Here is a 24,716-nt window from a genome sequence, read left to right as displayed (position 1 = left end):
ATTTCCCGACCTTTTCCCGAGTAAAATGCATTTTGAACGATGGTGTAAGGCCTAACTATTGTAAGCGAAAATATCGATTTTTCCACGACATACCACATTTAGGATCGCGGAAAGTTTTCGGTAGGCCGGGATTCGGAAAGAAACAAAATTTTTTGGCCTAAGAGAAATGTTGTAAAATGTGGCATCTACCCTTGAAAGAAATTAAATATGAATGCTCTAGGTATCGAGCGTTGTAAGAGGGAAGTAGGAGTGGTGTTAATAACGAACCGCGGTGGAACTGGGTTATGGAGAAACTCGAACATGCCGAACGGTGGGGAAGCCAAACAAAACAAATTACACCATAAGGGTAGTATATGTGACTAGGCAGACCCGGAGCGCATAATAAATTACCAGACCCGTATATACCGGAGTTCAATAAATTTGAACAGAAGTTATTAATATGGTAAATTTTGTAAACATGAAATACAGACCCTAATCTTAGTTGAGTCTATTCTAATATTATACAGAAATGCGTGCCAAACATGAAAAATTGCTGATTTGCCGTGCTCTTAACTGATTATCAATTCCGTACCTGCGCAGAAGAGCCTAGCTCTCGATGAGCTCTGTTTAGTTTGAGAACATACTTCTAACAATCCATATATCTAAAGTTTGGTCCTTCAGAGAATTCATTGAACCCCACATTGGCAATAATTTCAAGAAAAAGATGTAATCTAAAGTTTGTCACATTTTATTTATTTTGTTTTCCGTTCTACAGAATGAATGAAGAGCAAGACACAGGAGTGATCGGACGTTTTTAATATGTACGATGTGCAAACGAAACTTAGATAGGAAAGTACACCATCATGGCGGTTATTTTACATTCAGTCGAGTTCTTCACAGCTTTGACACTTTGTAAAATAAATAAAAGTGTCAAATGCCTTTAAGTATTTTAACCTACCTGGTAAATTTCTAAAACGTATTACACGTATTTAGACTTATATACATTTTTACAAAATCGTTCTTTTAACATGTATCTGCCGCGGAAGGTCTGCCCTTTGTGGACAGTAAAGATTTAAAAATCAGGCTGATATGGACGGCCACTATTCGCTCCTTAGGTAGTAAATTTCATTGACAAATCTTCAAATAATAAAATGGGTACACCCGACTTGAATGATGGACCAGTCCGTTTTAGAAATTTAGCAGGTAAAGGTTAAAATACTTACTGCAGATTGGATAATGTTTTCGCGATGACAAGAATTTGCGGTATAGATGAATGCAGGATGCTGCGATTTTAGTTGTGTTTAAATGTAAGTCTATCGCGAATATAGCGAAACCAGTAAATTAGAATTTACCGATTTTAAAGTACCTTAATTTGAAAGGTATATATATTTGATTAAGTCGACTCTGAGATTTTGCTTATGGTCCCTTGTTTGATAATTGAGGCTGTTAAAAGATAATACATATTACTATTCCGCTTTTAGCAGTTCTGGGTGTCACCAAAATGTCGGTATTTCTCAGAACACGAAATCAGCCAAACCAAAACATCTTGGGTTGCTCTGAAGCATGTTTGTTTTCTGCATAATTATAGCCGTGCTTATTTAACTAGAGGTGGGCGCGGTTTTAAATACGCCATGCCTCCAGATTTGGCTTAAAAATAACTTTTTAAGTCTTCAAAATATCGGAATTTAAATCGAGGACAGTTACCTGGAGTTAAAAGCGTTTACAATCGCTTTTCATATTTCATCGTAAAAAGTAGTAAAAACCAGTTCTAGGCGTTTCCGTAACATAAAGTTGTCAGGAATTAGTTTTAGAACCTTCTTAAGAAACATAGCATTTATTTCAAGATTCTAAAAATACTTTTTTTGGTGTCGAAGATCTGGGAGGCAGTGCGGCTTTAAAAGTGTACATAGAGATATGATCTTTTGTAATTGGGGTCACGGAGTTCACCAGTCTATCAGGCCCCCAAAATACAATTATTTTTCCATAGATTTAAATACAAATACATCATCATGTCCATGCAATGCTGACACTATGTTCTGGAGACAAAAGCAAATATCTCTCTAAGAAATTGTAGTAAGAGAAACACAAAAATCTCTATTAACGATATGTGTGACGCTGCTTCTTTCTCCACAAATCTGTCAGAATGAAAAGTTATTGCATTCACCATAGCCCAGCAGTAAAGATACTGTTTGTACAATACGATGACAGTCGTTTGCGAACGAAATCATGTATGTTAGCAAAAGTTTACCCTTTCTTCTTCATCATTATCCACTTTATAAGATTTGGTACTTCAGAAGCTCAGGCTATCAAACAAATCTATCGTGAAACATGAGACCTCTTTTCTCTCGGTTACACTTCCCTTAGTTGTATCGAGGGGCAGGTAGCTGTACCTTATTATCTCAGAGTTCCTATGGATCGTGACGCGTCATGCTAATAAGTACACACTCGAGCAAACTCAGTCGTAAAATTTAGCTGGCAATATTGTTTATTTCCATTTATGATTGGGTTTACATCCATATGGTTAACAGTTCATTGACAATAGGTACTTTTGAGTTTTGCCAAATTTGCTATATAGTTCACTAAGCCAGAGCATACATAAGTGCTATTTACCTAAACGTACACAAAATGTTCTACAACTGTGGCTGAATCTGTATATTGGGGCCTCCGTGGCCGAGTGGTTAAGGTCGCTGACTTCAAATCACTTGCCCCTCATCGATGTGGGTTCGAGCCTCCCTCGGGGCGTTGAATTCTTCATGTGAGGAAGCCATCCAGCTGGCTTACGGAAGGTCGGTGGTTCTACCCAGGTGCCCGCTCGTGATGAAATAATGCACGGAGGGGCACCTGGGGTCTTCCTCCACCATTAAAGCTGGAAAGTCGCCATATGACCTATCATGTGTCGGTGCGACGTTAAATCCAACCCCCCAAAAAAAAAAAAAAAAAAAAGAATCTGTATATTATGCATATGAACAAATAGTAAGTAGACGGTGTATTCCAGTGGGTAAATATTATGATCGCCCATCCAGAGGGCTAGGGTTCAATCCCGGGTTCTGGTGTAACAGCCCGGTTTTTCTCCAGTCATTTTTTTTTCCTAGGAAAGAATCAACTGGGTATTTTTTCCGCCACTAGTTGGTTACTACCCCTCTTCTTTATTGTACAAAAAGGGGAAAAAATTCAACCAGTTAGTTTCCCCCAACCTGGATATCTCCCCAGTTAGTTTTCCTTCTTAATTTCTAAACGGTGAGAAAATATTACCAATTGGTTTATTCTCCCCCTCCCTTGTTAATAATTTCTGCCTAGTTGAAGGGAGAAAAAACATACCCGTTGATTTTTCTCCCCCCTGGTTATTCCCCCCCCCCCCCCCGCCCACCCACAAGTTTCATCACTTTTTATACATAGAAAAGGATAAAAATATAAACGGTTGGTTTCTTCTGCACCCTGGTTATTCTCCCCTTTCCCACCACAGCTAAGTTGAGAAAAAACTTACTTGTACACACATACACACACACACACAAAATAAAAAAAAAAAAAAAAAAAAAAAAAAAAACAAAGTTATGTTAGCTGTAACAATCTCATCAGACAGAAAAAGACCCAACTTGTCAGTTCCTTCCCCATTCACTGTCTATTATTATTCAGATATTTTGTGCTACCTTCAACTTAAGAGAACTCGCCGAAAAGTGTAAAAAAAGAAAACAAACAAACAAACAAAACAAAAAAGAAATAAATAAAACCTGATCAATCATAAAGTTAGCAGTTACACGTGGCGTTCTTGTCTCTATGTATTAATGTTTAAATTAATAAGTTAATAAATATTTAATTCAAATGAAATTTAGAAGTTGCAACCGTATCTAACGTTATTGTTAATAAGCTATTTAAGCAGATAAAGTGCAAACCCGGAATCATTAGGCGAGTTTGTTCTTGTATGGAAGTGACAGTTCAATGCCCTTCAAATTCCTTGGGAGCTTCAGTTAATTCAGCTGATTTATTTTATAAAGTAACACCAAAACGAACAATCTCCCATGCATGGATCTCCTCTTACAGAGAGCTCTCTCCTGTTAACCCTTAGCCTACTGGCGGCAAGTGTTTTTGCCTTTGCGACCAGTGCAGACCAAGATCAGCTGATCATGGTCTGCACTGTTCGCTATTCAGTCAATATATTTTCACTTAACACTCCTTTAAATAATAAGTGGTACTGCCCAAACTGAATGATGGACAGTCCATTTTAGAAATTTAGCAGGGTAAGGGTTAAAGAGGTTGAAGCACTGAAAGATTTGGTTGGAGATGTAATCTCTGATGTAGAGTTTGTCAATGACTAATTGGGACCAGAAACAGCAAAAGCTTAGAGTTTTTCATTCAAAGACACATGTTACGATCAAATTTGTAAAAGCCTTATCTGGTGATTTTAATTCAACTCCAAACAAGCGCCATACATATTTATTTTACAATCCAAAGTATATACACTAACAGTCTTTCTGTGTAAGATATGGATTATCGCAGCGGCCTAACGCAAGCATACACCTGAAAATATGGTTTATGTAAAGTATTAACATAAAGCAAAGGAAAATTTTAGTATCTGTTTCAATCACTTGTAATTTCTACATAGTGAATACATAAAAAAATACGATACTTATAATTCAATATTTAAGTAGCTCCACTTCATATACTTCGTATAAAGGGCACGCAATAAACAGTTGAAGAATATAATATTTATTTGAATAGATATAAAGTATTCAGTATGCTTAAATCAAACGATGTAGATCTATACAATTATTTGTCTTATTTATCTGTCTTTTTCTAATGTTTGTAGTTGTTTGTCACTGAAAAGAATACAAATCGCTCTTCCGAGAATGTCAATTTCAATAAAATGTATCTAGGCGAGTGTTAACTAGGAATGACAGGAAAATACGCTTCATTTACTTAAACAATACATTGAACAAAATAAGAGTGAAGTTATCTACTCACAAGTTTGCGTAAATTTTGCCGTCCGATCCACAAACAATTTTAAACGTAAATCCACAAGAAATGGAATGCTTGTTTTGACAATAAGAAGGAGGAGTTAGTGCGTTTGTTGTTTGTGCGGTTGAAGTTATTGCGTTAGTTGGTGTAGCTGAAGTTGCGTTAGTATATACGGGAGAAGTTGTTGCGTTAGTAATAACGGCCAAATTCGTAACGTAAGATGACATGATTGGCGTAGTTGGTGCGTTAGAAGATACTGACGACTTAGTCAATGCGTTAGAAGAAACGGTTGATTTCGTTTGTGCAATAGAAGATACGGTTGACTTCGTTGTTGAATCAGCATGCATCGTACTAGCCAGCGCCAGTGTACTTAGAACTGATTTCGTGGCTATTGTTGATGATAACATCAATGTTGTGGACACTTTTGTCATTGATAAAGGTGAGGTGTATCCAGTTAATCTCTGTGAAGATGACGAGGTCACCCTAAATATTTAATGATTTCTTATTTTATCATAGAGATTCTAAAAATCAACAAATTACATAAATGATTTCTACTGTTCATGTAGTAGAGTGACCTCAAAATATCTACTAGTTAAAAGTATTGAATAGATTGATACAATGTATACATTTAAACGAGTGAGTGTAACTATGTTCATCCATGTGAATACAAAATTTATTAATCAAAACTTACCTATGATTGTTGCAAAATTTGATGTCTTTTTGTATCAATAATTTGTTCACACAACGTGCCTTTGCAAACTCGCAGCTGAAAAAAGAAAACACGAAAAAATCATGACATGTTCTACTCTACTACTTAAAAGACCAACCACAGCCCAGTGACATTTTTTTCTCCCCATGTGAACTTCAAGAACATCACTTTGATAATACAAGCATAATACTGATAAACTAAAAAATGACAGCTTCGCAATGTAGGTCCTTCCTGAATTAAGTTTTCACAATCTTCTACACGTAGCTTATTATGGCAGTCTCTTTTCAATATAGTGTCAGTTAAACTTAGATCATAAATAACTACCGTACCTACAGGAACAAAATGAATGATCTAAATACATTAAGTACAGTTCATATTGTCACATGATTTTAAATGAATGTTTAGATATTTAACACATTGTCTTGGACTGATACATGTCTTTGTAACTATGTCTCCCAACATACAGTGAGGTGTGAGACATTGATTTACTCTAGTCTGTGTGTGTGTGTTTCACAAAATTTGTCCGCAATCTAAGTCGAACATTTCTCATCCGATTTTCACCAAACTTGAACAAAATGTGTTTGCTAGGAAGTGCTCGGCCAAGTTCAAATACTAGCCAAACCGGCTCAACCACTTCGGAATTATGGCTCTTGCATTACCAAAAAAAAAAAAGAAAAGAAAAAAAAAACAACAACAACAAACAAACGCTCAGACCGTACGACGGCGCCAATTCTACTTTTAAAAGTAGTATAGGGCTCCTTTTGGAGACAAAAATACGCATGCACATTTGCTCTAAGTAAACAGTATATAGAGACTGACTTGCTATTTAGATGATTAGGCAGCTGTGGGAGACATGCGCTTTTCTCAAAAGCATCTTTAATTTTGTATACATCAGTTCGTTCATGCAAACCATGTATAATCTGCATTCAGGAAACACAAAAGAATACAGCTATCTTGTGGCGGTTATTAAAGTGTGCAATCTTATGTCTCGACAGGCGCATACAAACCGTAGGCGCATACAAACTACTAAGTTTTGATAAACGACATTGTGTCTGATATCATTAGTCCTCCACCTCTGATTCATGTGGGGAAGTTGGCAGTTACTTGCGGAGAACAGGTTTGTACTGGTACAGAATCCAGGAACACTGGTTAGGTTAACTGCCCGCCGTTACATGACTGAAATACTGTCGAAAAACGGCGTTAAACCCAAAACAAACAAACAAACTAAGTTTTGATCTTCTATGAAAACTCACAGATTTGTTACAAATCATACGGTCCACCCTTTGCGGAACAAATCTACCATTATACTCTTATATATTACAAATCTACTATCTATTATAATACGATAATTTTACTTATGTATACCTGTTTTCGTCCATTCAGTCCACCTCTTCCAGAACAAATCTACAATGCTAAAACTCTCACCTATTTTCGTACATTTTGCCATCCGATCCACAAACTGCTGATGGTGCAAATTTGCAATAGATTTGACCCGCCCGGTCACAAAATCCTAACAAAATAGAATGAATTAACTCGCGGCAAATTTGCAAGAGATTTGACCCGCCCGGTCACAAAATCCTAACAAAATAGAATGAATTAACTGAAAAACGTTCCACTTTATTCAAAAATGTCAAACAACATGTGACAATAACTTACATACAGAATCAAAAGTGTAAAATTCAGTTACAAATATTACTACCAAATACTTGCAAAAAACTCAGAATACACTTTAGATTATTTTTGATAAATACAAAGTCATTGATTGATGGCGTAAAGCAAACAGCTTTTTAAATTATCGGTACACGGCAATAAACTAACATTGCATCGAGGAAAAGACACAAGCCCTTGATAGAAAAAAGATGTCCATGACGTTTACGTAATTAGTAGCTGGGGGCATAAGGGCTATTAAATGGTTTTGCAACACATACGACTATTAAAAGATTATACAAGTTATACCCGAGCAACTGCCGATGGAGTTGTTGAGAACTTTCCATGGAAGGCCAAAACACAATCTATTGTCACCTGTCGTACAGCACCCAACAGTCTCGGATTCATATCCTTGCACACATGTTGTAAGACAGGCCACATGCTGCTGCCACGATATCCACTCTAATCAGTTACAGGATAGCAAACATTGAGCTGCGCCATCAGAAAACCAACATAGTGCGTTTGCGACCAGCATGAATCCAGACCAGTCTGTTCATCCGCGTTTCTCTAATTACAATAGGCTTTGAAAGCGAACAACATGGTTTCCGACCAGACTGTTCGGATGCGCAGGCTATTCTGAATCCATGCAGGTCGCAATTGCACTATATTGGTTTTCTCATGGTGCGGCCCATTTTTGGGTATCAGTTACCGGTTTTAATGGTCAATATAATTAAGAAATAAGAAGTTCTCAAACGTGGTTTATCGTGGAATAACCCGAATTTTTAGTTCTTATGGGTAAGAATATATAACGAAGGCTCGCGTTATTCTACGATAAATTACACTTGGGAACTTATTGTTTCGATTCTAACACGACATACTTGTATCAACAGTGTTGGAAAAAATGGTAACTACTTTTTACGACCGTGCTACGCACCTGAATCGGATGACTTAATTGCACACTAGTGGTTTATTGCAGAATAACCCGAGATAGATTTTGCTCTACATGTATTTAGGTTATTTACTGGTCGTGTTAGAATTGAGATTATTTCACTTAAAGCCAGTTGATGATCGATATAATGTTGAAAGTGTCGGGATTTCTAGAAATTTATTTTGTTATTTGTAAGACATCTTCCTTTCAGTTTCAGTATCAATACTTATTTGAAATTAAGTTCATTTGACCAGAGTAAATTTAAATGCTTTAAAGAAGGTAAATACTTCTTTAAAAGATCTACTATCATATGAAAAGTAAACGTGCCGTACTATTCGCATGATTTAGAATATAATGCATGTTTAAACATGTGTTTTCTATAAATCATTTTATATGAAATTCATTAAAAAATATAAAATGTCATCAGTGATAACAATAGCAAAGATGATTTTTCCAAAAACTGCGAGAGGTAATGAAATATGCAACACACTCGGGCCCCATAGCAATACGACTTAAGCGGTACTCTTTTGTAAATTAACATTGAGCAGAATCCAAAGGACCAGGCATGAAATTACCACTGAATGTTTGAAAGGCATGCATTTGTCTTTTTTATGTTACTCTATATAGAAAGGTACTAAAGTGTACAAAAATATACTTGCTTTCATACGCATTTTCTGTCAGTATAAATCTTCGTAAATCAATGTCTCCAGAAGTAACCTCTGAAAGTACATGAAGTACCACGACCATTTTTTTTTGCGATAGATATCCATAAGCAGTATTTTTCATAGCTTTTATTATCACTCTTTGCCACAACGTTTATAATAAAAGCTAGGACCATGTAGTCAGTCACACTACTGTAGAGTTTACGTTTGTTAAATAAAAAACTAGTTTATGACTGAGACTAAATCATACCTTTCCAACAATATCTATTTGTTTAAATGCGATGAAATATTGAAGCCATATGAAACTGCTCGTTTTTTATAGTTCATCTTTCGCTACAGACATGATGTTAGCCAGGTATCTAAGTTTTAGCCAACCAGCAGATATTGTCATAAATTAAGAAATGATTTACAGCAGAAGAGTGTTTTAAAACTATTTATGCACGATGGGCAGTGTATGTCAGGCGTAATAATTTCATGAGGGCCCAACCCGAGTGAAATCACTTGTACGACGTATTACCGTCCGAGTGTATAAAATGTGTTAAAACGCGGTTTTGCTATAATTTATTTCAATTCGAATATGCTCTTAGTGTAAAACAGTAGATAAAATATAGAAGCGCTCTAAACATTGATGTCATTGCACTTGAAGGTGAAGTTATTTTAGCGTAAGCGTGTTTTAACAGAAACAAGCGTATCAAAATTAAGACTATACCTTCTTCAATGATCCTATGCATTACTGGTCCGCTTGATGTTACGACAAAAACTCCAGACACAAAAAGAAACAGACATGCTGAAATGATTGATTTAGAAAAGACAAATAGCATTCTTTTAAATGAAATGTCATTCCAGGAATATATCAAAATAAGACGTTCCGGATTTCACCCCACAGTGTTGTTTTTTCTGCATTGTCTGTTTATCTGTGTAATAAAGCTATGTTAGTTGTGTGTGTATGTATATGTGTTTGTCCTTTGTACGTGTGTGTCTGCTACCTTGTATGAATACTGCGTTTAAGAAACGTGGCTTTCCCTGTTTCATATTTATCCTTGCTTCACTTCCCCTAACATCCGATACTTTTATCTACCCTTTACCACCCTACCCCCATTTTCTGTGTTTTGCGTAATTATAATGTACCAGTTGTTGGATCTTTGAAGCAACCCGTCTACTATATTTTTCCATTACAGCTTTTGTTGTTGACTTACTGTGCAATGCATGGCTCTAGAGTCACGGATTACAAAATGGAGATCAACTTGCAATTAAATCAAAGAGGAAAGGAAGACCCTTGATGTGCAACCCCTCTTATCATACAACTATTATGACAACTTGACTAATATTTTTTTTATTATCTTGTCTATAACCTGATAAGATATATTACCTCTACCCATATCGAATGACTATGTTTGCATTCATGTTACATATGGGATAACAGGGTACTATTTTCTTATTGCTTTTATCAGGATTGGCTGATATGAGTGTAGGAGCACCGGCAGGTCTCGTATTGTTTTCGCGCCAATGGTGACCTCTCCTGATAAAATTGATATCAAAAGACATGTACACGGGTAAAACCACTGATCGTCAACATTCCTTAGGATTTTTCAATCCAAAGTAATGAGAGATAAGACAAGATATTGTTACTTTTCAAACGTTATTTTTCAGTGCCATAGTTTGCTTGTCAGTACAGCGAAAGAAGAGAAATTACCTTTCAAAATACTGCATATGCAAATAAAACGATATAGAATTAAAACAAATTGTACCTGTCACTGTTTTCCTAAGCATTCTTGTACTTAACGACGATGCGAATATTTAAAAGCATTTAATTCCTTAGTGTCAGTCTACCTGGTACGAGTTTTCGAAATAGTAGCTTAACTTGTACACAAACTGGTCGTGATGTTATCAGTTGTCATGTTTATCTCAATATTAGTGTACACAGACTACTCTATTTGTTCCATTTTATAACATAGAACTAGAACGATTGGCAAACACATATGTGTACAATTTCGATAAGAAATATATAAGTGTTTCATATCAGATTCTGCATATACTAGCAAACAATTAATTTACTTTTGAGTCCTTAAATTATGTAAAGGAACATACCCTTTTCTTTCTTATATCATTCTATCTACACGACGAATGGTTTAAAAATGTAGACCTTTAATAACAATTTATATGCTTTGCCTAAAATAATTTGCTCGTGAATATTCAAAAATTGAAAAAGAGATTACTAATAAACTCGAGGTTATTTCTGCAGGTTATAAACAATGCTATTAGACTAAGTAGATTCTCCTTGATCAGTCATAAACAAACCGGCCAACGAGGAGCTAGTCAACTCCTACCTTAATTAACTTGTACCCGCATCCGTCAACTCGTTCTGTAAATCTTATCAACTAACCCCACCCCACTCATAGGATCAATTTATTCATTTATATGATCGGTAAATACTGTCGCTTATGACGTTTGTCTGAGAGGCTAAAATGTTATTGAAGATAGATTAATGCACGTTATCTGAGGTTTTACATGAATGTTAGATAGTTTTTAGTACGTGAGTTTTGGCACTCCAGTTTGTGTAGCTTTTTATGTATCGTGCAGTTGACAATCGTGGTGAGCTCGTCTGTCGTCGTAAACGCTGTAATGTACTTGCGGATTATATTATGTACCGTTTGATTTAACTAACAATGACAAAAGTGTTTTTATATGACTATGAATAACGAAATGCCATCTGTTTGCTGGTATAACTACCTTAAAGTGTCAGAAATGAAGTAATAATTTGAAATTGCACAGGAATAATCGAACGCTTTTGTAATGTTTCACAATTTTGTCAAAAAGAAATGACTTTTTTTTAAAAATATAAAAAATCGGCAAAAAAAAAAAAACAGCGGTTATAAAAAATTAAAAGGGTTTTAAAAATTAAATTTAAAGAAAAATCCGCTATGAAAGAAAAAACAAAAATTTTTGTTTATCTACACGAAAACCTTTTTTTTCAAAAATATTAAGACCCACGGGACCCCAAAGTTTTTTTTTGGGAAAAAAATTTTAAATTCCCCAAATTCCCTTTAATAAAAAAACAAACGAATTTTCCCAAATTTCCAAATTCAAACTCTTTGTCATTTATCGGAAATTTTGGGACAAATTTAACCCGAAACGACATGAAAGAAAAAAGAATAAACAAACCCAAAAAAATACTGTTGAACGGGACCAAACAAACAAATTCTTTCAAAAACTTTAAAAACTGACTTCAAACAACGATTTAATGAAAACCAAGTTCCCCATTTATTTAGCAAATTGAAAATGGGAAAAAAATATCCCGGGAAAAGGCCCCGGAATTAAAAAATTCATCGTAAAAAAGGAACCAAAATTAAAACAAGAAAAGTGATAAAAAGGGAAAAATAAAATGCAAAAAAAAGAAAAAATTTTTTTTAAAAGAATAGGTTAAAAATTTTCAGCATAAACAATTAAAAAAAAAAACTCACTTTATTTTTGCACAAAATGCAGGGGGGTGCCCAAAAACCTTTAAATTCATTTTTTTGTTTCTATAAAAAGTAACGGGAATGTAAATATAATGTTACAAGAAAATAGTTAAAAAAAAGAAAAAAATATGAATACTTTTTTAAATGCGAAAGCGTAGAAAAGCTAAGGATTTTACAGTGGCGCCCGGGGTTTTGGTTTCCCCCCCCTGCACACAAAAAAAATTTGGGCGTGGCACCAACCAAAACGTTTCACTTTAACACGCTTAGATAATCGGGCACCCCAACAAATTATTTTTAAAAACCGTGTAAGCGTGGGGGAAGCGGGGACGAGTTTTTTGCATTTTTACGCATGCGCCCGTTTAAAGGAAAATTGTAAACCCACCGGGCTGGGTTTCGTCTGCATGATCCTGAAAGATCCAAGTAAAATTTTTTTAAAACTTTTTTTTCCCTTAAATTTAAAAAAATTTTAAAAAAGGAATCAAAAAAAATTTTTTACTAATTGGCTTAAAAAAATTTACCGTTTAAAACTTTGTTTTAAAGAAAAAAAATTTAAAATTTTTTTTTTTTTTGTCATATCGTTTCTTTTCTAAACAAGTTTTTAAAAAAACTTTTTAAAATTCCATTTCAGTAAAACTTCTCATTATTTCAAACACACCGTTTTTCGTAAGTCTTTAAAAAAAAGGGTTTAAAAATTTTTTTTAAAAAATTTTTTTAAAAAACAAGTTTGAAAAACATAAAAAAAACATTTCAAAAATTAAACCAAAAATGAGGTTTAAGGAAAAAAATTTTGAAAAACCTTTTGTTCCCTTCCCAATAATTACAAAAAAAATTAAATATTTGTTATGACAGACAAAACAAACAAGCACAACAAAAAGAAATCAAAAAAACATACTGTATAAACAAATAAAAAAAAAGAATATAAGGTAAAATATTACCCAAATTTTTTTTCCAAAATCCCCTCGGTGATGATCTTATCCATTTTTAATGGATTTTCCCTGTTTTTTTCCAAATTTTAAAAGGGAAGTGTTACCAAGTTTTCATAATTTTTCTTGTATGAAATTTTTTAGAAAACTTTTGAGGCGAATAATTATAAATATAAATTTACGCGTGAAAAATTTCTGTCAAATAAGGCAAGATTTAGGGTGATGATTTGATTTGAAGAAATTCAAAATTAGGGAAAAAAAATACAGTTTTTATACGGGAGCAAGGGGTATAAAAAGAAAAAAATCCGTTTTTCGTCCTAGTATGTACTAAAAACTTTCATCTGTCTAAAAAAAATCAAAAAAAAGAAAGGGAGAAATGCGTAATTTTAATAAAAACTTTATAAAAAAAAAGTGTATGAAACAATTTTCGAAAATAACTTATGTTTTTTTTTTTATTACGATATTTTTAGAGACATTCCTTATAAAAATTTTGTTTTTTTCGTTGAAAAAATTAAATTTGAATAAAAAATTTAAAAAGTTTTAACAATTTAAACATGCGAAAAAATGAACTACTCCCGTTAAATTTTTAAGGAAAACCCGGATGACACAATACCCCCAACCCCCAAACAGGGGGTTTTCAAAGTGCAAAACCCCCTTTTGGGGGGGGGAACGTTACGTGCTTTTTGGATCCCCAAAACAAATGGGGTTTTCCCCAAAATTTTGTACCATTTTTTGCTCAAATTAGCTTCGGGAAATATCTTAAAAGCAAATATTGGGGAAATTGAAAAAAACTTTTTCCAAAAAGGCCAGTTTTTTTAAAAAACAATCTTCATCCCGTTAAAATCAAAACCCTTCTAAAAAATAAAGGGCATTTGTTATTATAAAATTTTAAAAAAAAAAAAGAAATTTAAAAAACCCGTATGTTCATGCGGGCACTCTGTCAAAATTTTTTGGGGAAAAGGAATAAATTAGGAAAGAAAAAAAATTTCTGCAAATAAGTCATGTCAAAAGGGCCAAAAATTTTTGACTGTGTGTTCGTATTAGGGGGACCCCTTTTAAATTCTCGTTTTGGGAAAATTTTTTTTAAAAAAACACCTTATTTTTTTCTCGGCCCCCCAGTTTAGGGCTTTTAAAACTTTAAATACAAGGGTAAATTTTCCTGTACTAAACCGAAACTTAAAGGAAAAATTTTTTTTAGACCAAATTAAATTTAAAAACGGGAAGGAACGCTTCCGGAAAAAAAAAAGGGGGAAAAATAGCCCGGGGTCCGAAAAGTTTTCAAAAACTTAAACCCAAAAAAGGGTTTTTAAAGTGTTTTTAAACTTTTTTAAACAATTTTTTAAATTTTTTTACAAATTCAAATGGGGAAATTACTTTCCCAAACCCTTTATTTAAAACGCGGGGGATAAATGATTTTTCGCAGGCGAAAAGCTTTACTGTTTTAAAAAAATTTTAAACGTTTTAACCACCCCATACTTATATTTTCCCAAAAAATTTTTTTCAAACAGTTTAACCAATTTCGCAATACGTTTAAAAAAAATTTTTCGTTTGATATAAAAAACGGGGGGGGAAGTAAAAATTTTGGGGCCACAGAAAAATTCTACCATTTCTTTTCCATCTAAATTGCAAATTCAAATTCTGGTATTTTTGGAAAGCAAAACGAAAAATTTTCTCCAGTAACAAAGGGTTCAAATTAAAAAAATATTTTCTTTTTCCCCTTCGAGTTTCTTAAATTTACAGACCCCAAAGATGAAAATTGTGACAAAAGAAAGGGCTAAATTCAGAGATTTATTCGGGTTCCCCACTTGAGATAAAATTTTTCTCCTTCCGAGGGGGGTACCCTAAAAAATAGCTTCCCAAATTTTTAACGCACACGAAACTTTTTTTGGACGTCAACGCCCACAAAAAAACCCACTCGGCCACAGACCCCCAACCCCCCCCCGCACCCAAACCCAGCACCAATTTTTATTTTGCACAATCCCAAAAATTATCACTAAATGACATCGGTTTTTTTAAATTGAAAATTTTTTTCATTTTTTTAAAAACAAACAAGGGCATAAACTGCATTTCCGGGGCAATTTGGGTTTAATACGGGATAAAAAAAGTGCGTTTCTAAGCTTTAATACAATCCGCTTTATAAACACCCAACTGACACCGGAGGGGCAACACCAAAAACAATTTTTTCCCCCTTTTGGCAGGGGGGACACAAAGGAAACTTTTTCAAAATTATGCCCAAAAATTGAGTAAAAAAATTCTGGGGCAATTTATTTGGTCTCATCACTTTTTAAAATTATTCCCAAATTTTTAAAAATTTACGCTTTGGACCGGAAAAATTTTAATTTAAAAAAAGGAGATAATTTAAATGAAATAAACAAAAGTAAACTGTTCTTGTTACTGCTCTGCATCCATTTAAGTTAAACTGTCCGAAAAGTTTTTTAAGAAACTTTTGGCAAGAAAATTTTTGCTACAAAAAAGGAAATAACCAAAAATTTCTTCAACACGGGACATTAGGTTCTTGAAAGAGCACTTCGTCTCAACGTTTATCAAAGTAAACTTTATTTTAAAATAAATTTTCCCGGGGCTGTACTTTAACAAACCTTTTTGTAACATGATTTTGTGGGAAAAACCCCCCCCCAAAAAAATTTGCCTAAAAAAGCAATATTTTTTTTAAAAATTCAAAATTTTAATGCATAATTTTGAAATTTTTTAAATTTTTTTAAAAAAAGGGCTTTTATTATTTTTTTTTAAAAAGTCCAAAGTTTGCACATTTTTTGAAAAAAAATAAAAAATTTAATTAAAAAATTTTTAAAAAATTCCCCCTTTTTGATATTTACTGTTTTTAAAAAATATTGCCGGGGGTAAAAAAAATTTTCCGGTCAGTGTTTTTTTTCAAATGGGGTAAAAAAAAATTATTTTCCCCCCCAATTTACCAAGTGTTTACAAATTGGTTTTTTTTTAAGGTTTTTTTGCGTTGAAAATGTAAAAATACATTTTAATTTCACTTTCTTCGGGCTTTTCGAAGTTTTTTTCCCTTTTTTACTCGGGAGTTTTTTTCCCCCTTTTTAAATTAATAAAAAGAAAAGAAAGGAAATTTAAATTCACAGATTTTGTCCATCTAAAAAATTTAAAATTTTTCCAAAAATCTTTAAATTTGATGTTTTCGTAAATTTTTACAAATTTTAAAGATCCGGGCCCAAAATTTTTCAAAAAAAAAAAGAATTACTTATTTTAAAGGTTTTGCTATTTTTTAAAATTGAGCTATTGCGAATTATTGTTATAAACCTTACCGCAAAAATTTCTATTTTGAACTTGCCTCCAAAAATTTTGGGACAGTATTTTAAAATTTATGAAAAGGGGTGCATCCCAAAAAATTTATGGCGAATGGAAAACATTGCGGCCCATGAGGGTCTGCCGGATGTGCAGGCTGTTTTCATCATCAACACGATCGTAAATATTGTTTTAGATTAAATAAAAAAAATTTTAACGTTTTTTAAAATATTTTAAGTTTATTAAAAACTTGAATATTTATTTTATTTAAAAGACGTTTCTTGTGAGTAAATTATTTGGGGGTTTTTTTGGGACAAATATTTATTTTTTAAACATATGTTTCATGAAAAGAAAAGAACGTAAATTATGTTTTTTGATGAATAAAAAAAAACGATTTCTAAAAAAATTTAAGATAAAAAATTTCGTATTGTTAAATATAAATTTTATTTAAAACCCGTTTAAGTATAAAAAAATTTTTCGCACTTAAATTTAATTTTTAAAATTTCATTCAAGTTTTTCGTTTCGAAAAACCGCCCGCCGGGAAAAGGCCATCAGAAAATGCCCAAAAGGGCTGTTAAAAAACCGGACCCCCAACCCGTTTAATAAAACAACAACAATTAATACGGAAATCGCAAAAATGCATCGGGAAGCGCTGATATTGGATTATTAAAATTTCGTGTTAGAAAAGAGCGCCCCGCTTTAGGGGTTTGGATTTTTCCCAAAAGTTGGAAAAGCACAGTAGCAAAATTGATTAAAGTTCGAAAATAGCCCAAAAGCAAGAAAAAAATTTTTTAAAATTCAACAGGGAAATAAATCAATTTTTTGGCAAAAAAATATTTTTTAAAACGGAAAAAAAGTAAGAAAAAAATTTAAAACAGGAACAAGCTACCTTAAAAAAGTTTTAAACACGTAAATTGTTTAAAAACCGATGATAAACTATCCAAAAAAACAAAAATTTTTTTTAAAAAGTAATTATTTTTTAAAAACAAAAAAATCTTTTTCGAAATAACCCAACCCTCACGTTGCTTTTTTTCAATTACAAAAAAAACCCAAAGGGGGCCATGAGGGCCCCGGGTTACGCTCCCCGGGAATTTCCCAAATTCCCAAAAAAATGATTTTATCAATTTTTTGACTTTAGAGGGTCTGGGCCCAAATGCTGCTTTTTTTGTACTAACTTAAAATTCGTTAAAAAAAATTTTTTAAAAATTCTTTTAAACAAAAAATAAAGGGGGGAAAAACAGTCAAAAATTCAGTCAAAGTTATCTACCCTGATTGCCCCGAGTCCATCTGAGGGCAAAAAAGCTTTAAAACCCCCATGTCTTCTTTGGTTTTAATGAATCCAACCATTTTTTTTTGAAACAAAGGGGGGAAATTTGCCCAAAAAAATCATTTCCATACAAACTACCCTGGTTGCCTCAGAAAAAACTAAAAAAAAAATTAATAAAATTTCCCAAAAATGGGGTTCCATCAACATCCATTTTTATTAAAATAAAGGGGGGGAAATTAATCTTTGGTATTTTCATGTAGAAGTTTACGAGTACAAGCCTAAACAGCAAAATATTAGAAAAGTAATCAAAAGTAAATGTTCTATCAATAGTTACCTAATACGACTTTTCTTACCATAAAAGGACATAAAAAAAAACGTTTCAAACAAATCTCATTTGATAAAATTAAAGGGGGGTAATTTGTCAAAAATTTCCCGTAAATTGAATTTTCACTGTTTGCCCAAAGGGCCATCTTTTGACAAAAAAGAAATTTTTCAGATCATATCTTCGGGTTAGGGGATATTTCCTTTTTAAAATTTTTCAAAAAAAAAGGGAGGTAATTTAAAATCAGCCAAAAGTTATACCCTAATTTCCTCCAACAAATTAAAATTTTTTAAAATTTTTAAAATAAGTCCATAAGTATTTTCTGATATAAATCCATTTTGATTACAATCAGGGGGGAAAATCAATTTTAAAATAACCAGGGGAAACCAAGATTTATTGTTTTTTGAAGTTTTTTGGGAAGTCGTATCAAGTCAAAACCCTAAAAAGGGAAAACCCCTTTTTGGTTTCCAAAAGGGCCCAAAATGCCAATTTTGGACCTTTTAGGGCCCTAACCCCCAGAACCCATAAAGGGAAACCCGCCCAGTTCAAAAAAGGAACCAAAAATCTTGTTTGGGGAACAAAAATTGTGCGCAAATTTAGTTTAAGGGAAAAAACATAAATGAACTGCTAATTTTGGGAGACAAGGGCAAAATAGGGTTATTTTTTTCCCCATTCCCCCGGGGCCCTTACTCTATAACCCCCCCAAAGGAATCTGGGCCCGTTAAGAAAGGGGCCAAGATCCTTTTGGTGATAAATTGGCGCAAGTCTGTTAAAGTCCAATCATAAAAGAAACGAAATTTTGCAGACGGTAAAAAAAAAAAAAAATTTTGGGCCCTTTTAAGGGGCCCTAACTTTCGAAATCAAGGGGATCTGGCCCGTTCAAAAAAAAAACCGAGGTTTTTAAAGGTGGGCACAAATTTTGCAAGCTTGATTAAATTCAATCATTAAAAAAAACTCAATTTTGCAGCAGGGTCAAAAAAAGCTTTAAAAATGGGGTCTTTCAGGGGCCATCACCCTTTGGGAAAAACCCAAAAAGCAGTTTTTTTTATTGGTTAAAAAAAGGGAAATAAGACCTTTTTGGTGAAAAAAGTTGTGTGCAAGTTTTTTAAACCCAAAATTTAAAAAAAATAAGGCTTTTTGGCAGACAAGGGCAAAAAGTAATTCTGGTCCATTTTTAGGGGGCCCTAACTCTGAACTCATAAAGGATTTTGGCCCGTTTAAAAAAAGGAAACCCAAAATTCCCTTTTGGTAATTTAAGTTTTTGTTTCAAAAATTGGTTTAAAAAAAAACAAATTTAAGAAACCTCTATCCGGGGGGCAGATTTTAAGGAAAATTTTTGTTTACGCACCCCGGCCCGACGACGGACGAAAGGGGAAACACAAAAGCTCACCTTGTGACCCTTTTTGACAGGGGAGCAAAAACCAACAATTAAATTTGGTTTTTGGGGAGTAATATTTGCTTCAGTGGGTAAAAAATTTGCGAAAATAAAACCCTTTTTAAATCCAGGGTTTTTTTTTTTTTCTTTTTTCAGGGCCCCCCCGCTAAACTTAAGGGAAAGCGCCGATCCCTTTTTCGAACCGCCTTTTGGGTGGTTTTAAGGTTCGGTTTTCCCGGGGGGGGGGGGGGGGGCGTAAGGTTTTTTTGACAATTTTAAAAAGCCCCGAAACCCGAAATCATTGTCCCCCCCTTGATTCATGTGGGGAATTTTGGGAGTTACTTGCGGGGAACAAATTTGTACCGGGACAAAAAAAAGAAAATGGTTTTTTAAACTGTCCGTTTATAACATAACAGAAACCCCGATTTAAAAAATGAAAAAAAGTCAACCTCTACAATTTCCCAACAAATTAAAGGGGAATCGGGCTTACAATAAATCAAGCAAACCCAGATTCCCAAAAAAATTTTTTTTCTGAAATTTCCCTTTGTTTTTAAAAAACAGGGGGTTTAAAATTTAAATTTTTGGGATTTTAAAAAAAATTTTGTTTCAGAAAATGCCAAAAAAAAAAAACCCGTAGGTTACAACACCAAAAAAATAGGAAAAAGGGGCGGAAAAAAAATTTTTAAAAAAAAAACGGATTAATATTCGCAGGGTTTTGGGTCTGTAAAAAACATTCCTTTCTTGTGAAGAATCTTTTTGGCCAAATTATTTAACAGTTTTCCTTGAAATGTTGGGAGCATTTTCGTCGAAAAAAAACAACAAAAAACAAAAGAAATTTCACGGGAAAAAAAGTTTTTTTAATAAAAAAAGTATACTGCACGGGGCAACAATTTTTTCAAAAAAAAGAAACTAAGTCACAGGGCCTTTTTAAAAGGCCTGCGGTGTGTGCATTGTTTAGTGCGCGCTGCAGCAGCTCAAAGTCCCCCAAAATTTTCCCAAAAGGGGTATTAAATGAGTAAAAACCTCAGAAACTGGGCCTGTTGGGAAACCTTTAAACGCGAATGAAAGTAAAAGTATTCGTCTGTTTTTTTGTCTCCTTTCCCAAATTTAAAAGGGCGTCCCGCGCAGTGGCTTCGCACATTTTAAAAATAAAAGAAAATTTTTTGTAAACAAGCTTTGCTTTATAAAAAAAGCTAGTATGCGGCCCCTTGCCCGACTTAACGTCGAAAAAAATTAATTTTTTTTATTTTTAAACAACGCTCTAAAATTTGACACAACAAAACAAGTTAACGGAATCGTGGCAATGATAGTCAGTCGTAGGGCGTCCCCAAAGGTTTGAGGGCCCGGAAAATTTTAGCACCCCCGGAAAGGAGAGACAAGAAAAAGAGGTCACAGTTTCAGAGTACTGGCCACGAAAAGACCCTTTTTTCCGAAAGATTTCAAACCCTTTAAATGATGGAAAAAAAAGAGCGGGGCCCGACGCATGACTTTTTTTCCCCGGGGATTTTTTTCCACAGCTTTTGTTCGACCCCGAAAAGTTTTTTTTAGCGGGGAAAATCAAAAAAAAGTTTCCTGTCCTTAAGCGAAAAAATTCCCGGGCTTAAACGGGAGATTTTCGTATAAAACATCGAAAAACCCCTCCCAAAAGGGGGGGAAAAAACCCTCAAACAGCTAACACAAAATAAAACAAAAAGATTTCCTGTTGGTTTGGGACGCAGCTGCCCCGATAAAAAAAGGGAAGCAAACTCATTTTCTCGCATGCCGAAGAAAATTTCCTTTTCACACGCCAAAAGTTATCTTTTTTTTTGTTTTCCCTTAACGCTTTAAAAAGAAAGCAAACGTAAAAAAAAGTATCATCTTTCCTACGAAAAGACCCAACTGTTTTTAAATCGCTAATCGAAAGAATCCGCAGGGGTTTATTTATCCGCCCGTTTTTGGGAGTTATAAACCCGAAGATTTTTAAAACCAAATACCGAACTGTGTCAACAAAAAAAATTTCCATTCGCAAGACTTTTTGTTAAGTTTACATTACCTGTAAAAAGAACAAAATTCGTAAAAAATTGTATTTTTAAAGGAAACCCGCCCCTTGGGAAAAAAATAGAAAAATAAATAAAAAAAACAAACTTACACGAGAAAATAGAAAAAAGTTTTTTGGACGGGAAATTTTTTTAAAATCTTTTTTCAAAACAACAAAGGTCATATGACTCTGGAAAGCTCCCCTAAGTAAAATGAGCCACATTTTTTTAAAGGCCCAAAATGATTTTAAAGAATTAAAAGTAGGGGGGGTTAAAATAAAAATTTAAAGGGCACTGAAAATCATTTTTAAAATCAAGTGCAAAACTAACAAATTTTATCAAAAATTTTTAAAAGGCCCCATCTTTAAAAAAAAAAGGAAAAAAGGTCATTTAAATCAAAGGGCACAGCCCGTGACCCCCTTTTAAAACTCGGGGCCCCCGGTTTTAAAAAAAATTAAACAAATGTAGGAAATTTAACGAAAATTTTTTAAGAAAATTCCAAAAACTCATGAAAAAATTTTTCCCCCGGGTGTCCTCTTTTTAACCTTTGGGTTTAAAAAGAAAAAAAATCTTGTTAAGATTTCCCCCAGGAAATTTCAAAAAACCAAAAAACAAAGGGGAAAACCCAAAAAATTTTGAAAAAAAAAAAATTTTTTGCCCAAAAAAATTTTTAAACCTAATTTTTTAAATAGGGAGCTAAAAAATGCCCTTTCATTTTGGAGTTTTGAGTTACAGCTTCGTAAAAAATTTTTGAACCTTAAAAAAATATTTTGGGTTCTTTCCGAAAATTTTAAACCCACTTTCTGACCAAAATTTCAAAAAATAAAAAGGGCAAATTGTAAATTTCAACCAAAAATTTTTACAAATTTACATGGGGAAAAAGATCTTATCTTTCAAAAAACTTAAGGGCCCGGGAAAAAGTTTTAACCCTGGCCCCAACCCGTCGAAAACCAAACCCCGGGGAACCCTTTGCAAAATGATGTACTTTTTGGCGGCAAGTTAATTTTCCTTTTTGGGCCATTTCAGGTCAAAATGTGCGGGCCAAACATGGCTGCATTGTTTTGCTATTCGGGCAGAAAATTTTTTGTGAACACCCCTTCTAAAAATAAAAGACACTGCCCAAACCCCTTTATACCCCACTAGGGGCCAAAAAAGAAAATTTTTCGGGGGAAAAGGGAAAATTTTTTTAGAACAAGGAAAACCACATAATTTTAAAAAAAATAAGTACCAAATTTTTTTTTTTGCCCCTTTTTTTTAGATATCCCCGTTATTTTTAAAAAATCGTTTAAACCCTAACCTAAATGGCCTCAGCACATTTGCTTTGTTGGGTTTTTAAAGAGTTGACTATTTCCAAACTGAAAATTCCCAAAAACATCATTCACGTATATTTGCTTTTGGGTTTTAAAAACAAAAAACCGGGGAAAATAAAATAAATTTCAAAATAATTCAAAACATTTAAAAATATATTGTGGTTTAAATTTCCGAATAAAAATCCTCATTTCCCCAAAAGAAATTTTAACTCTAAAATTAAAGGGGTGTCAGTTACTTTATTTTCAAAAAAAAAAGGACTTAAAATTTTTTGTGCCCAACTATTAACACAGCAACAAAAAATTAACAATTAAAAAAGTCCCCGAAATAAACACTATTCATAACTTGGGATATACCCGGCAAATGTTTTGCCTAAAAGGTTGCCACTGAAAGATCCCCCAGTTTAGACCATTTCCGGAAAAATCCCTTTAGTAAGTTTTTTAATAAGACCCAAAAAAAAAGGCCCCCCTGGGGCCCTTTTCGCTCAAAAGAAGCAAAATTTGAACCCAATCTATCTTTCCCTTTTGACAAAGTAAAACATTTAAAAATAGAAAATTTTTAAAAAAGACGTCCGTTTAAAACAGCGCGCTCCCCATTCACGATTTGGGCAAAAAAAGAATATTTTTTCCCAAAAAATTAAAACTTTCTATAAAAAAGGGAAGGGTAAACCCCAAGGGCCCTAAAAATTTTCAAGAACACAAAAAAGACTTTTTTGGATTGTTAACCAGGACAGGGATATTTACGATGGTAAAGAATATTTTGAGGGTTTTAAGCATTTTTCTTTAAAAACCCAAAATTATGCCCCGAAAACAAATTTTTTCCAAAAAAATTTAAAATATGAAAGGGGGATAAATTTGGGGAAAAAAAAACAAATCAATTAATTTGGGGGTTTTTTACCACCAAAGTTAAAATGTGTGATAAAGTAATCTTAAGTTTCAAAACTTAACTTATGTTGAAGTAAAGTTTTATCCACAACGAAGATTGCCAAAAAACTTTAAGTATGAAAGGGGGAAAATCTGTAAAAAATAAAAATCAGAGTATGAAGAATATAAAAAACAAAATGAGATGTTAATAAAAAAAAATTTTTTTTTTAAGCAACTAAACCTAATCTAAAACAAGCTTTTGAAAAAAAAAAACATGAAAATAATTCCAAGGGATAACAAATTTTTGACCTTGACCTTGGGTAAAAAAAGGGAAACCCCCCCTTCACCCGTCTTTTTTTGAAAGCTGGAAAAATTTAATGGAAATTACAAAATAAATATTAGTAACAGTTTAAAAAAATTTTGACAAAATACAAAAAACGGGCCCAAAACCTTTAACCTTAAAAAAAATTTTAAAAACCCCTTTGGTTTACCTTGACCCGGGGGAAAGGGCCCCGCTGTTTGTTTGCTTTGTGCTATGCTAAAATGTTAAAAAAGTTACAGAAAAAAATAAGTAACAGTAACAAAGAAAAAGACAAAAAACAAAGCGTCAAAACATTTTTTAAAGTTTTAAAAATAACCTTTTAAAAAAACCGGGGGACCTTTACCTTGTTTTTAATTTGGGGCCAAAAAACCGGAAAAATTTTTCTTGTATGTTGGACAATGATTATGTTTAAAGGGTTCATTTAAATTAAAGGGAATTGTTACAAAATATTAAGAAAAACAAAGGTTGCCAAAAAACTTTTAAACCCTTTAAAAAAACCTTAAATATAACCAAACCTTTTTGGGCCCGTCCTTAAATTTTAAAAAGGCCCCGCCCCGCACATAATTTTCTTGCTTGTTTGCTGGACAAAGAAAAGTGAATTTACAGTAAAAAATAAGCAAGATTAAACAATATAACAAAAAATAAAGATTATACCCTTTTCAGTATTAAGCCAAATGTGAGCAAGCACATGCTCCATTTGAATATATCTTTAATTTTT

The 24,716-nt window shown here is 33.3% G+C and overlaps 1 protein-coding gene and 1 long non-coding RNA gene across 2 annotated transcripts; both read right to left on the bottom strand.

The window, feature by feature from the left end:
* Window positions 1-4,368: 4,368 nt before the first annotated feature.
* On the bottom strand, window positions 4,369-8,023 carry LOC123543167 (uncharacterized). Its single transcript, XM_045329259.2, has 5 exons — window positions 7,598-8,023; window positions 7,067-7,151; window positions 5,624-5,698; window positions 4,939-5,415; window positions 4,369-4,494 (listed from the first exon to the last, which is right to left on the bottom strand). The coding sequence occupies exons 2-5, from the start codon at window positions 7,078-7,080 to the stop codon at window positions 4,437-4,439; spliced, it is 624 nt and encodes a 207-aa protein (XP_045185194.1). The 5' UTR covers window positions 7,081-7,151; window positions 7,598-8,023; the 3' UTR covers window positions 4,369-4,436.
* Window positions 8,024-8,616: 593 nt separating this feature from the next.
* LOC123541725 (uncharacterized) lies at window positions 8,617-11,685 on the bottom strand. The gene is made up of 3 exons (XR_008369199.1): window positions 10,627-11,685; window positions 9,588-9,665; window positions 8,617-8,935 (listed from the first exon to the last, which is right to left on the bottom strand). It is a non-coding gene; the product is annotated as an uncharacterized LOC123541725 (long non-coding RNA).
* Window positions 11,686-24,716: the final 13,031 nt, after the last annotated feature.

The sequence above is a fragment of the Mercenaria mercenaria genome, unplaced genomic scaffold (assembly GCF_021730395.1).
Source record: "Mercenaria mercenaria strain notata unplaced genomic scaffold, MADL_Memer_1 contig_3269, whole genome shotgun sequence".
NCBI classification, from domain to species: Eukaryota; Metazoa; Mollusca; class Bivalvia; order Venerida; family Veneridae; genus Mercenaria; species Mercenaria mercenaria.
This window is presented reverse-complemented; position numbering and strand designations above follow the sequence as displayed.

Bases quoted from the DNA above. Each gene is read 5' to 3' on its own strand.
- LOC123543167 (XM_045329259.2), bottom strand. The intron at 5,416-5,623 runs GTAAGTTTTGAT...TTAAATATTTAG, and splicing joins AAATTTTGCAACAATCATAG to GGTGACCTCGTCATCTTCAC. The intron at 4,495-4,938 runs GTGAGTAGATAA...CCATATTTTCAG, and splicing joins GGCAAAATTTACGCAAACTT to GTGTATGCTTGCGTTAGGCC.